Source organism: Ambystoma mexicanum, chromosome 12 (genome assembly GCF_040938575.1).
Source record: "Ambystoma mexicanum isolate Mex_15411 chromosome 12, UKY_AmexF1_1, whole genome shotgun sequence".
NCBI lineage: Eukaryota > Metazoa > Chordata > Amphibia > Caudata > Ambystomatidae > Ambystoma > Ambystoma mexicanum.
Window position 1 is genome coordinate 1,040,046,090 of NC_090936.1, and position 12,916 is coordinate 1,040,059,005.

Genomic DNA, 12,916 nt, shown 5'->3' on the forward strand with positions numbered 1-12,916 from the left:
ACTCTCTGGGAGATAGCTTTGTTGACCTTGCCACCTATGTTGGAATTGCTTCTTTCTCACTTAGATTTTTTTAATCCATTGTTTCTTCCTCTTTCATCAGATACACTGGGTACCTGTGTGATTTTTGAAGAAGACCCAGATCACGGTGAGTGGGCAGCTTTTTTTCATGTGCCATTGTCGTATTTTCTCCCCTATAGCAGATGTTTGTTTATGATAGATGTCGATCAATTCTATTGCTTGCTTTTTGTACAGCAGTTGCTGCCACAGTCTTTTTTGCAGTTGCGCAACACTGTTTAAAAAGTATAATTTAGTTTGTGGCTGGTTTTATGTACATGGTTAATATCTTTATTTGTCAGTAGATGTTCCTACTGGATAACTCAACAGGACCTTATATTGAGCTGTTGAATCGTTCCCTATTTTATTAGGTGCCAGCAGCGAGTATTTTGAAAGCCTTGACTCGATAGCCTCATCGCACTTCTTGCCATTTTGTTCTTTGGAGCATATGGATAGCTTGTGTCTGTTTGAGCTTTGCAAACAGGGTTTCCCAACAGGAATTTGCTCTCTGGGCTATTTTATGTTATGTGGCATTTTTTCATTGTAGTGTATTCTAATTACATAAACTGGGAGCTTACTGGGAATGTCAAGTTAACCTGGAATGCCATTTCATTGCTTTCATGAGAGGGTGTTAGAGACAAAGTTCTCAGGTGGGGGTCTGCCATTTCTAGGTGGGCATAAGGTAATCTGAATAAGTGGGCAAAATGTAAATCGATGATGTGCCAAGCGATTTTTCTGGAGGCCGTCCTGTATATATGAACTATACATAAACTGACATTTACTAATCAAAATGTAGGGTACCTTATAGTGGCGTTACCGCTTTGATTGTTTTTTCAGTGGAGAATGACGGCAGTGCACCTCAACTTAAGTACAAGTGTCACACGATGAAGAAGCTCCACATGACAAGGACGTTTCTGACTGAGAAGAAAGAAGGGGACGAGAGTTCAGGTAGGTCTTTCAATGAAAAGAAAAAAACATGTTTTGCTAATAAGATGTTGCATGGCTGTGCCTGATCCACGTCATCCAGGGATTGGGATTGTTACTCCTGGAGAAACCTAAGGTGCCTACAGTTCACAGACCACGTGTTAATACTGCTCTATTTCACAGTGCTGGATCATGGTTGAATCAACACTAAAGATTTTTAGGGTTAGTTAGATATCATTTTTTTATATTTCTTTTTTTTTACATGTGTTTATTTATTCACCAAATAAACAAATACAGACAAGCTTTCACCATGTCATTCCAATGATACAGGCATATATCAATTCAAGGGTTTCCCCTGGGGGGGGGGGGGGGTGGGAGGGAGTTGTCATTCTACCGCAATCTCAGCTTTCCGGCAGGACAACCACCTCCCACAACAATTCCTGGCCACCAAACTACATGTTCCCCCATTGTGTCAGTACCTCCTGCATCAACCTCCCATGGGAACATACAGCCTCTAAGTCTCATCTTCTCCCAGGTTGAACATGTTCTGTACCAGCTCGTCCCAGGCCTCTATTCCCTCATTCCCATCTTAAGCGCTTTATACCATACAGCTGACTCTGCTAGTGACCATCACCTTAGATCTGCCCACCAGGCTTCTATCCGACGATTTCTACGCCATGGCAATTCTGCGTTTCGGTAATACACAAACCAAATCCTTCATTTTGGTCATGAGAGCCTTTTTTCTACCGCCCCACGGGAACAATCCCAATAGACAATATTCTGGGGGCCACGTCTCCATCTGGATGACACCCTGTGCCACCCTCCCCTCTAAATCCCCCAAAATGTCTGTATTACTGGGCACACCCAACACCTGTGTATCAGGTCCGCTCCCTCCTATGCATCTTGGACAGGCCTGGTCACCACGTTTCGCCATGAGAGACATCCTGTATGGAGTCATATGCGCTCTGTAAGTGACATACAATTAGGTGAGTTCGAACCTGGCATTTCTTTATACTGGCTTGGTGTAGAGCAGTGCCCTTTCCCATGCCGTCTCCATAAGTGCTCTCCATATGTCAGTCTCCCATTTGCTGCGCACCTTCAGCTCCGACGCACCCAACCTGCCCAGGCACAAATCATTTAGTCCAGAGACCATGTGTCCCCCTTCTGAAAGGTCGTACATGGTGTCAAATTTCTCGTTGGCCCCCACTTCACTCTGCGGACCAAGCCATCTTTCCCCAATTCTCTTGACCATGCCTAAGTATAGCAGGATTAGCCCTTTATGTATACCAAATTCGCTCACCAGGGCCTGGCAAGCTATTAGTTTATCTTCTCTTACTATGTCCCCAATCGTGGCTATCCCCTTGTCCTCCCATGTGTCTTCTATATTGCACCAGTGCCCCCCGCAGTTCATTGATTCCCACCACGGGAACATGCACTGAGGCAAGGATCTGAGTTGCCTAGGAGTTTCCAGCACTCCGCCATATGTCTTTGCCTAGTTGCAACAGCAGGGAGGGTCTCTCTAGAGCAAGCTCCTTAACCCATAATACTTCCCTCAAAATATTGCTTCAGCAACGGTTGTAATAGCAAGATGTCCTGTGAAGCTTTGTCCCCCTGCCAGCGCACCACATGTTGCAGCTGCTGCCGGTAGTCGTGCACGAATTGGGGTACGTTCATCCCGCCCGCAGCATAGTCTCTCTGTAGGTTGCTCAAAGTAATTCTGTTTCTCAATCCCTCCCACAAGAAGTCTCTCACCAACACGTTCAGCCTCTGAAAGAAGACTGCAGGTATGTTATAAGGGACATTGGTGAAATAATACAGGATGCAGGGGAGTACGATCATTTTCATGGATCTGGCCACGTTATCCATGGCAGTTTGCGTATTGTTCTTGTGTGTGTCCACTGGGTGGTGCCACACGTTAATGCCTAAATAGCAAAAGTTATTCGTCTCCCACCGAAGTCTCAGTCAGGGCAGATGCCTGTTTGTTGAGGTCTCTAAGCCATGCAAGCGGGGAACAGGCAGGACTTCAGCCTGTTGTCCCTGATGGTTCAGCGAACTGCTCGATGACATCCAACAAGTGCGGTAAGTTGTCATCTGGCCTATTTACATACAGTAGCTTGTCCTCTGCGTACAAGGAGAATAGGTGCACCACTCCATCTAGCTTTATCCCCGCCTCCTCATATTTCTTCCTGAGGAACACAGCTAGTGGCTCCAGTGCTAGAATATACAGCACCAGCGATAGTGGACAGCCCTGCTGGTGCCCTTCTGCGCTTCCCACACCGCGGAGGTCTGTATGCTTGTCTTCACATGGACCCTGGGCGTCATGTATATCAGCTTTACCCATCTCAAGAAAGCTTGGCCAATTCCGAAATGCACCAGGGCCACAAACATCCAGCCCTAGCGGACAGAGTCAAAGGACATGACTGCATCTAATAAGTCCACTCCTCTTTGGTCCGTCAGATGATTAGTGTCGTCTGTGACTATAACGTGCTGTAGTTTCCGCAAATTCCATGTGGTGTTCTGCCCTGGGACATACCGAGTTTGGTCTGTGTGTACTAGGTCCCCTATTACTCTCCTCAGTCTGTTTGCCAACACCGCCGTCAGGATTTTGCAATCTTGGTTCACCATAGAGAGAGGCCTGTACGATGTGCAGCACTGCAGTGATTTACCCGGTTTAAGGATTGGTATGATCGTGGCTTCCCTCAGGCTGCTGGGTAGTACTCCCAGCTCTTCTGCTTCTGTATAGACATGTTGCAATCTAGGCACTAGTATTCCCACATATGTTTTGTAAATCTCCCCTGGTAGCCATCCGGTCTTGGAGGTCGAGAGTTCTCTAATCACTTCCCTGATTTCTTCTAGTGTCAGTGGGGCATCTAGTGCGTCCACCTAGTCTTCTCCCAGTTTCGGTAGGTCTATTTGTCCCAAGGCCTCCTCTGTCCTCACCCCTTTCTGTTGTCTTGTCTGTGTATAGGGTTTTGTAGAATCTAAAAAACACCTTGTTTATCCATTCCTGTGTTCTGACTTACTCTCTGTGTACATCAGTGATGGCGTTAATCCTGTGTCTTGATTCTTCCCACCTGCATAGCTACGCCAGCAGTCTCCCCGGTTTGTCCCTCTTTGCATGCAGTTTTGAGTGTATTCCGCTAAGTCAAAGCGTCCCTCTTTCCCACGCTCCTACACAGTTCCGTCACCCGCCTCGCAAAAGCAGGCGTTCCTCCCTCAGCTTTTTCTGCACTTGCTATCTAATTCTCCATGTCTCCCAGGGTTTTTTGTAGATCTGCTCTTAGGCCTCCCATTTTCCCCATCGCCTTTCCCAACGTGACCACCTTAAATGCGCCCCAAACTGTGCTCATGTTTGCTACGCTGTCTGTGTTAATACTAAAGTACTCCTCTATTTGGTCCCTCAGGTAGTCCTTAAACAACTCATCTTGCAGGGCTTCCGCCCTCGGGCGCCAGGTAGGTATCCGGGGTCTCAGGGCCACGCTCATGGTCCGATAGTGTTCTGGCCTTATATTCTATGTGCACAAAGTCACCCAGCCTTTCTTCCCCTGTGAACATGTAATCTATCTGTGTGTGCACAACATGAGGAACCGAGAAGTGTGAGTAGCCCTGCTCTTCCCCGTGCCTCGCTCCCCAGATGTCCACCAGTCTTAAATCCTGCAGTAGGCTGCCGAGAGTCTTGGCCGGTGGTGCTGGTTTTGTGTGTTTGGTGTCTGATCTGTCTAATACCGGGGCAAGGGTGCAATTCAAATCTCCTCGTCACACCCATATCGCCTCTCCATACATGGTCAACCTCGAGTATAATGACCTGCAGAACACTATGGCTTTGTGATTTGGCACGTAGGTGTTTACAACGCAAATTCCCCTGCTTTCCCAGTCTGTGCGCAACCACCATCCTCCCCTCGTCATCCTTTAAACTCCAGCAGTCGGAAGGGGGCTGTCGGAGCAATCCAGACAAGGACCCCCCCCTTGTGTATGCCGAGAAAGGTGAGTCCTATAGCTTGCCTCCCCACTTTCTAGCCAGCGTGCTCTGTCTGTCTGCGGTCAGGTGTGTTACTTGCAACAGTGCTATTTGAATACCCTTCCTAGCCAGGTAGGTATGTAATCGCAGTCTCTTAACATAGTTATTGAGGCCTCTCACGTTCCATGTTCACTCCCCTACGGCCTGCCATAGCTGCGTACATACGGGTCCTTTGATTCCCATCGCCCTAGCAGTCTGCCGAAGAGCTCTTCCTGTGTCTGCACACACCCCCCTTCACCATGCCCAATCTGTTACCTTTCACTGTTAAGCATTCCCCGCTGAACACCCAATTTCTATGGTTCCACTTGTCAGTTAACACCTGAACTTCTTGCATTTCCGCCCCCTCTCCTCATCCTCCCCTATGGGCCCCAACCACAAACTCCCCCACCACCCCCCCCACCCCAGCCGTTTCTACTCCCGCCTCGCCCCCCCCTTCTGCCGCTCCCATCCTCCAATCCCCAACCACTGTAAAAACGACCCAGTAACCATGAACCAGACCAAACAGCCCAGCAGTAAATCGCCTTCTCAGAACCAGCTGCCTCTCCCCCCCCCCCCCCCACTTCGGGTAACGTGCAGCAGCTAGATGCCTCAAAACTGGCATCTTAAAGTACAACTAGGGTTCATGACAGTTGCATCTGCAGTGGCCCTCTGAGTGCCTGTACTGGTCCGGTATCCCAGTACTCCATGCTCCCGCATTCTTTCCCATATTTACCAACCTCTGCAGCAGGACAGTAGGGTGAAGAAAAACCAAAGTCTGCTCCCCTGTCACTATGCTAGGGCGTGTTATTGTCCCTGCTCGGGAGCTGCGGTATCCCCTGTGCGTCCATCCAGGACTGTGCCTCAGCAGTGCTTTCGAAAAAGTGCGGCCTTCCGTTATGCAAGACCTTAAATTTCACCGGATAAATCAACATTTAGCACAGGTTTGTTTGTCTTAAGCGCTCCTTAGTCAGCACAAACATTGCTCTGTGCTGTTGCACTACCGCAGTACAGTCTGGATAGATTGCCAGCTGTGAAGATCCCCTGGTTATAGTTCCTCCTTCTCTGGAGAAGACCAATATCCTTTCCATGTTCTTGTACTTCCAGCTGGAGCATGGTCTCAATATAAGCCGTAGGATGTCCGCCCTCCTCTCCCTCCAGGAGCCCTAATATTCTGACATTGTTCCTGCATGCTCTTCCCTCTGCGTCTTCCTCCCGGTGTTCTAGGATTTTCACTCGCTCAAGTATGCCAACCACCTGGGTCTGGGTGCTGGTGATGTTGGTTGTGTTATTCTGCACTCTTAGCTCTGCAGTACCCAAGTGGTCCGCCAATGCAAGCACGTCCTGGTGCAGTAGACAGACATCCACTATAACCGCATCAATTTTGTGCTCTTAAAACGTCTTCAGTGTGGCTATTGCCGCTGGGACAGGGCCGCCTTCTTGTGGGGTCACCTGCGACGGTGAAACCTTTTCCTCCAGGTTTCCCTGCTGTACTACTTTATTTTCCTCTTTGCGCACATACCTCTATACCAGTCTGGACCTCCCCTTGCGACTCTGATAAGGCATCTGGATTCGAAGACTGAGCCACTTGGTGTGGGCGTCACAACGGCATGTCCCTGGTGGTGTTCAACTCGCAGGAAGAACTCTTCTTTGTCTTCCTCTCAGTGCTGCACCGTCCCCTCCTGCACCCACACCTCTTTGTCTCGAGGTGGCTTGTATGGGGTACGTCCATCCGCAGCCTGAGTCAAACAGCCGGCTTGGTCTACTAATATTGGACTGTTTCCGCCCTATCTTCAACACCTCACAGCGAGGGAGGATGCCAGTCCTGATCCTCCAGCCCCAGTGCTTCCGTGTTCTTGTCTCGTCAGGCTGTTTTCACTACACCTCGGTGTACAGAACTGACACAGCCCACACACTTTGCGCACACTTCTATCAGGTGTTAAGAAAGAGAGAAGGCCTTGACTATGGCAAGGGGAAAAGTGCACAGAATTTCACAGTGAACAACTTTGGATCTAACAACGTGCATATAATACCCAAGACTTGTGTATATATAAAAACCCAGGAGTGCAAATATAGTATTTACTAATATATGAAAAAGGGATGTGGGGTAAGCACTTAGGACCTCCTTATGACTGAAAGGAAAGTCAGCAAACTCTTTACCCACTATGCTCTTACAGATACTGACAGCGCTAAACCCACGTAGCGGGCAAGCAAGGACAGATTCTGTGAACTGACACTCTGTAAAATACTGAATAAGGAACATTCAAACAGTATTCACGAGGACCGGAAAGACCACTAGAATGTCAGTAATTTCACGAACCCTGTAGATCAAACAGGAACCCAGAAGGCTGTAAAAGCAAAGGGTTAAAGATAACAAAATACATAAAACCCTAGTCAGGGGCAAGTATGAATTGTGATATTAACTTGTGAGGAAAACAAAAGGGGATACACACTGGAACTAGTTACAACAACACCCACACCTAATATTCGATGGAACGTAAATGCAGAAGTGCAATGGAAAATATGGAATGGAATCTCAATAAAGTAGGATCAGGAGCAGGGGAAACAATATCACAAAAGGAAACCTTTCCCACCCATCCAAGGAGAAAAGGCAGTAAACTAATACTACAAAAGTAAGGTTAATGCATCAAGCTTTTCAGTAACCAGGACAGCATAAAGAGACAGAACGCACCGGCAACCTGGGCTGCATCAAAGAGTAAAGCACAGAGAAAGGCTGTCTGCAGACAGAGGAAGATAGAAAGGGAAATTCAGAAAGCATAAATCAATTAAGCACATTAATCCGAAATCCAGGACAGAGGAACAAGATACAGGAGCTAAGAACTGGGCACAAAAGCTAGGAACTGGAACTAGGTACAAGGCACAGAAACCAGGAACAAGGAACAGGAGACTAGTCACAACAGGAACACTGCTACAATGACCAGCGCCGGACTGAAGCAAACTGAGGCTTTTAAAGCTGCTAAACGAGCACACCCCTCAGGCGTGCCGCCTGCTGCACCTGCAGCCACAGGTGTTGCCTATCCTCCACCCAGCCCTGTCCTGCAAGGGAGGAGATGAAGCAGTGAGCCAGGCATTCTGGGAAGCAGGAGGTGAAGCAGTGAGCCAAGGCATTCTGGGAAGCATAGTCATTTGATTTAAGTAGCATGCTGGCTGCCAAAAACCTGGAATGGATCCGGAAGGGAAGAAACTTGGAAAATAAGGTTTTAACGGTCCCAATTCATCAGAACACTGTAGCATAAGGTTCGAAGGAAATGTCCAGTAGGGAATAAACCCCAAAACATGCCCCCAAGTGGCGGGGACGGGAACGAAGGGGGCGAGAACGGGAGCGAAGGGAGCGGGCCGTGACATCAGGCCTCATTGGATCACCCAGGTCAAATCCAGCTACATAGGCCTAGCACCGCTCGTTCTCCCTTCACCCAGCTGAGCAAATAATATTTTGGGTTTGCAACAGCATTCTTAGTTAAATACATAGGAACAAAAAACATTATACGCCTAAATTAAATCAAATAAGATCCATTTACACATTTAAAACCATTATAAAAATCTCAAAACAATAATTTAACATTTTCTAGTTTTAAAACTGAGCAACAGGTTTTAAGTTGGTGGTAGGGATGTAACGGTATACTGTTAAAGATACCGTGAACCACTCAATTGAATAATAACCGTCACATTGTTTATACCGGTATACCGTTTATACCGTTAAGTGTGCTTTTCAATCTGATTTGGAAAGGCTGCAGTAAGCAAGTGCTGTACAGTCTTGGTCTTGCACTGTTGGATGTGCCATCTGCCATCTGTGCCATCTGCCAAGTAGTTACAGTTGGAGCAGTTTTTAATGCGATTCCATAAATCACACGTGCCTGACATAAATTAATATGTTTGCAATAGGAAGAATAAATACAGTGCTAAGCTAAAAGCCTAAATGACCACTTAAGAAAAGCTATTCAGTTTGCTTTGCTAGTCGCAGCAGGGCTCCCCCCTCCTCCTCCTCTCCACACGTGTGTTTGGTGGAAGCAAGGGGTGGCATTTCAGTGGAAAGTATGTTGAAAAGCCCAATTCTGGCCCTGGGTGCCTGATTTTGTTTGATGATAAATCTGACAATTTATGACCTTTTAGAAAATATTTCTTAAGATTAGTTAACATCACTTGCTATACCGCGATAACCATGATATACCGTCATTTGGCAAGAAGGTTATCATACCGTCATAAAACTAATACCGTGACACCCCTAGTTGGTGGGTCTTGTATCCCTAAAGTCATACACCCTCCTAGTCATGAAAGCGTTGTCTACACTGTCCTGGCTTGTTACTAACATTGGGCCTCATTACGACCCAGGCGGTAAGTTACCGCCTGGGCCGTGACTTTACCACCATGGCGTAAACTACGTTTACGCCATGGTGGTTGGCGGATTTACCGCCCCATTCCAACCTTGGCGGGGTGGTAAATCCCCATTTTCCCAATTACCCTTCCCCATTCCCATTCTGCCCCATAGGGGCGTAATTAACTCCATGGTCCCTTAGCGCCATGGATTTTAACACCTGCTAAAAGCAGGTGTTAAGTCCGCCATGGCGCTAAGGGACCTCGTACTCGGGCGGTAAAGGTCGGCGCTGTTTACGCCGCCGTAAAACCCTTACCGCCTGAGTTGTAATGAGGCCCTTTGTATTGTATTATAGTCATTTATATAGCGCCATTGTTTTGCCTTCAATGCACTTTGTGGTAGGAAGGCCCTCTGGAACCAAAGTCCAGCTATGGGAAAACGTTCTAAGAGTGGACTTTAAGACGCGTGTGTGCATTTGGCCGAGATTAGGACTTAGGAGGGCTGGCTAGGCACCAGTAAGCAACCCAAGAGGTAAGGTACATGGCGGGGTGCTGTGGGTAGTCATGAAAGAGCGCTAGTGCAGAAGACTCGATTTGAACCCAGCTAGACAGAATTTGTCATAGGTTGTCGCTATTTTGCTATTGGCAGAGGTGTTGAGACAAGTCTGGGGTTTCAGTGCAAATATTTGTGTGACCAGCTAGACCGAATTTGTCATAGTTGTAGCTGCGTTCTAGTGTGTGGATGGAGAACTGTGCCTGCGGCAGATGTCCACAGAAGTGGTGCGTTTATACATACCTTAAACTCGGACAGAGTTTTTCTTCAATGTCGCTGTGTCTGATTTTTCTGGCACTATGGGCCAGCTACCCCTAAGTCGCCCATGGCAATATGCTGATTGTCCGAGAGCGTCTTCTAGTTGCGGTAGAATGCTCCCATGGAAAAGGACCAGTTTTGCAATAGGCAATAGGCAATAAAATGTAATGGATATAGCCAAGTTCTCAAGAATCTAACCAAGTAATCTAATAAGCGCAGTGTCAAGGGATACTTGTATGTAACCACTGTGCGTTTCAAAGCCTAACCTAAACAGTTATATGTGGAAAGGGGGTGCTAGCAAGTTACTTGGAGCATCCTGGGTGGGCTGAAACCTTGTAGGTGTAATGCTCGAAGTGGGGCCACATGTGTTAATTAGATGCACTACCAGGCCACCCACATGTCTCGGCCCAGCCTTATGGCATGCATTTGCTGGTATTTTGAAAGGTCTCACCTATGACCTTTGATCTATTTCCCATCCCCAAAAACATCTGTCCAAGTGTGTCGTATTTTTGCCCCTTGGAGCCATCTTTGTGCGTCACCATTCCTACCCTCAAAATCCTTTCTAGTGCATATCATGTCCTATATTCAACCAGGCGCACCTCCAATGAATCTATGAATCGAGCGTTTTTAGTGCTGGGCAAGCCACTTTAATAATTAGATGGGGCAGTCCTTCAAAGCGTGTCGTATGTCCTATGTCCTATCCCCATAATCCCACTAGGCACACTTCATTTGCTACTTCCAGTGATGAATCTAATCGAGCATTCTGAGTGTTTTGGGCATGCACCCTTTGCTATTCGATAGGACGGGATCTGCTGGTGCAGGGCCCCTAGTTATTCGACTGAGGCAGGAGTTGGGATGAGACCCCAGTGCATATTTCAAGGCCTGATTTGCTCTCCCGACACTCAGTGGTAAGGTACAAGCTACTATCAGATTATCAGATGTTGTCCGATAACCAGAGTGCACCAATTAGAGTGTAGGAAGTCCCAGGGGCTGATGTGTGATTGTGCGCGGGAGAGGAATGGGCAGACTTTATCAGGATGGGACACCGCGAAAGCCCCTGCTGTAACATTATTTGTGGATGTTTTGCTGAGTCTGGGTTGATGCTTGTATGCGAGGACAGTCATGGGAATGTGGAGAGAGGGGATTCCGGAAGAGGAAGGGAATAGCCAAGTTTTGAAGGTCTTTCTGAATGCACAGTGGTTGTCAATGCGGCTGATGTGGAGAGGGAGAGAGTTCCAGGTGGTGGGAGCTCAGATGGAAAAGGAGGATCCTCCCAATCTGGTGGAGATACAATGGGGGATAACGAGGCGTAGTGCTGCACCTTGATCTGAGGATCCTGGTGGGTTGGTAGCGTGTCTGTTTTTATCCTGGAGGAATTCGAGACCAGGTGGTGTGGATGACACAGTTAGTAATGCACATGGCTTTAAAGGTAGTCCGTTGACCAATAGGGATCCAGTGAGTGCAGAGCTGATGTGTTTCTAGGTGGGAGGCCAATGATGAGACGGGCAGCATCATTTTGGATTCTTTGGAGTTTCCTAAGTTGGAAAGTCGGTGCACCTAGATAAAGGCAGTTGGCATAATATAAGCAGGAGAGGATGATGGTAGAGATTCGGTGTAGGTCGGTAACGTACAGGAAGATGTCTAGGAGTATGGTGTGGTCAGTGGTATTGAAGGTGGCCCAGAGGTCAAGAAGGATGAGCACTGTGCATTCTGCCACGTACACTGTTCTTTTTAGGCCATCCTAAACGGACACCAGGGAGCACTCAGTTCCTTGAAGCGTTCTGAAGCCCGATTGGGCTGGGTCGAGAATGTTGTTGGCTTCTGTGAAGTCGCAGAGCTGCTTGTGTGCTGTTGATCCAATAGTGTCAGGCTGAGATCCTGGTGTCTGCAGAAGCTGCTGAGCCCCCGACAATCCACCCAAAATGTGGCACTCTGAGCTGATACTATAAACTGCTCAGTTTACCTCACTTCCAGGGGAAAGGGGGAAGGGACAAATTAACAAACACCAGGCTGGAAGCTAAAGGCTAGCTGTTTCTTCACCTGTAGTAAAACATAAACATATAATACACCTTGTTATTCATGGAGTACTATACTAACCTTAATTATCAATATCCTTTACCAAAATAAGTAAAAACCATACCTGGAACTTCTCAACAAAATGCCCAGAGAAGTGATAAGCTGACTAGACTTCCTTACTAGTTGACTTGAATCTCAACGATCATTCAGCCTTCTTAGTAGGTCCATGAATGTGAAATTAACTTTGCAGGTAATCTTCTTTAAACTCAAGAAGCTTGAACAAAGTCTTAAGTTCATTAAAAGTAAATGGAAGTTCTAGTTTTTCTGGAAAGAACTTATATTTCTTCTTATTATTTTTAGAGTGTCTTTACTTAATAAAACTGTTCTTGAAACTTGCAACAAAAAATCTCACGTGGAAATATCTTGAACATGCATAAGAATCCAAACTGAGTGAAGAATGTAGATGCGCTGAAGACTAAACCGCGGGAAAAACCACACGCGCTTATCCAAGGAGCGAGAAAACTCACACGCGCTGAAATCGAAAACCGCGGGAAAAATCCACACGCGCTTATTCCAAGATGCGAGCACACGCACACGCGCAGAAAACCAACCGCGGGTAGAAAAAACACACGCACAATAGTATCACGCGACACCAAAGAGCTCGCGCTAGATTCTCAAGCCAAGACTTTCACGCGCAGGCTTCTGTTAACGGAAAAACCACGCGCTTGATAGATAACGTAGCGTAGCAAAGCCAAACATACGACAGCAATATAGTTCTTAATTAA

The 12,916-nt window shown here is 47.2% G+C and overlaps 1 protein-coding gene across 2 annotated transcripts in view; it reads left to right on the plus strand.

Moving 5' to 3' along the window:
- GTF3C6 (general transcription factor IIIC subunit 6) overlaps nucleotides 1–12,916 on the plus strand; it is a 183,101-nt gene that overhangs the window by 83,265 nt on the left and 86,920 nt on the right. For both annotated transcript variants that reach the window (XM_069629567.1, XM_069629568.1), the window contains exons 4-5: nucleotides 101–145; nucleotides 892–1,002. In XM_069629567.1, coding sequence (XP_069485668.1) covers nucleotides 101–145; nucleotides 892–1,002 — 156 coding nt within the window. The remainder of the gene's footprint in view (nucleotides 1–100; nucleotides 146–891; nucleotides 1,003–12,916) is intronic.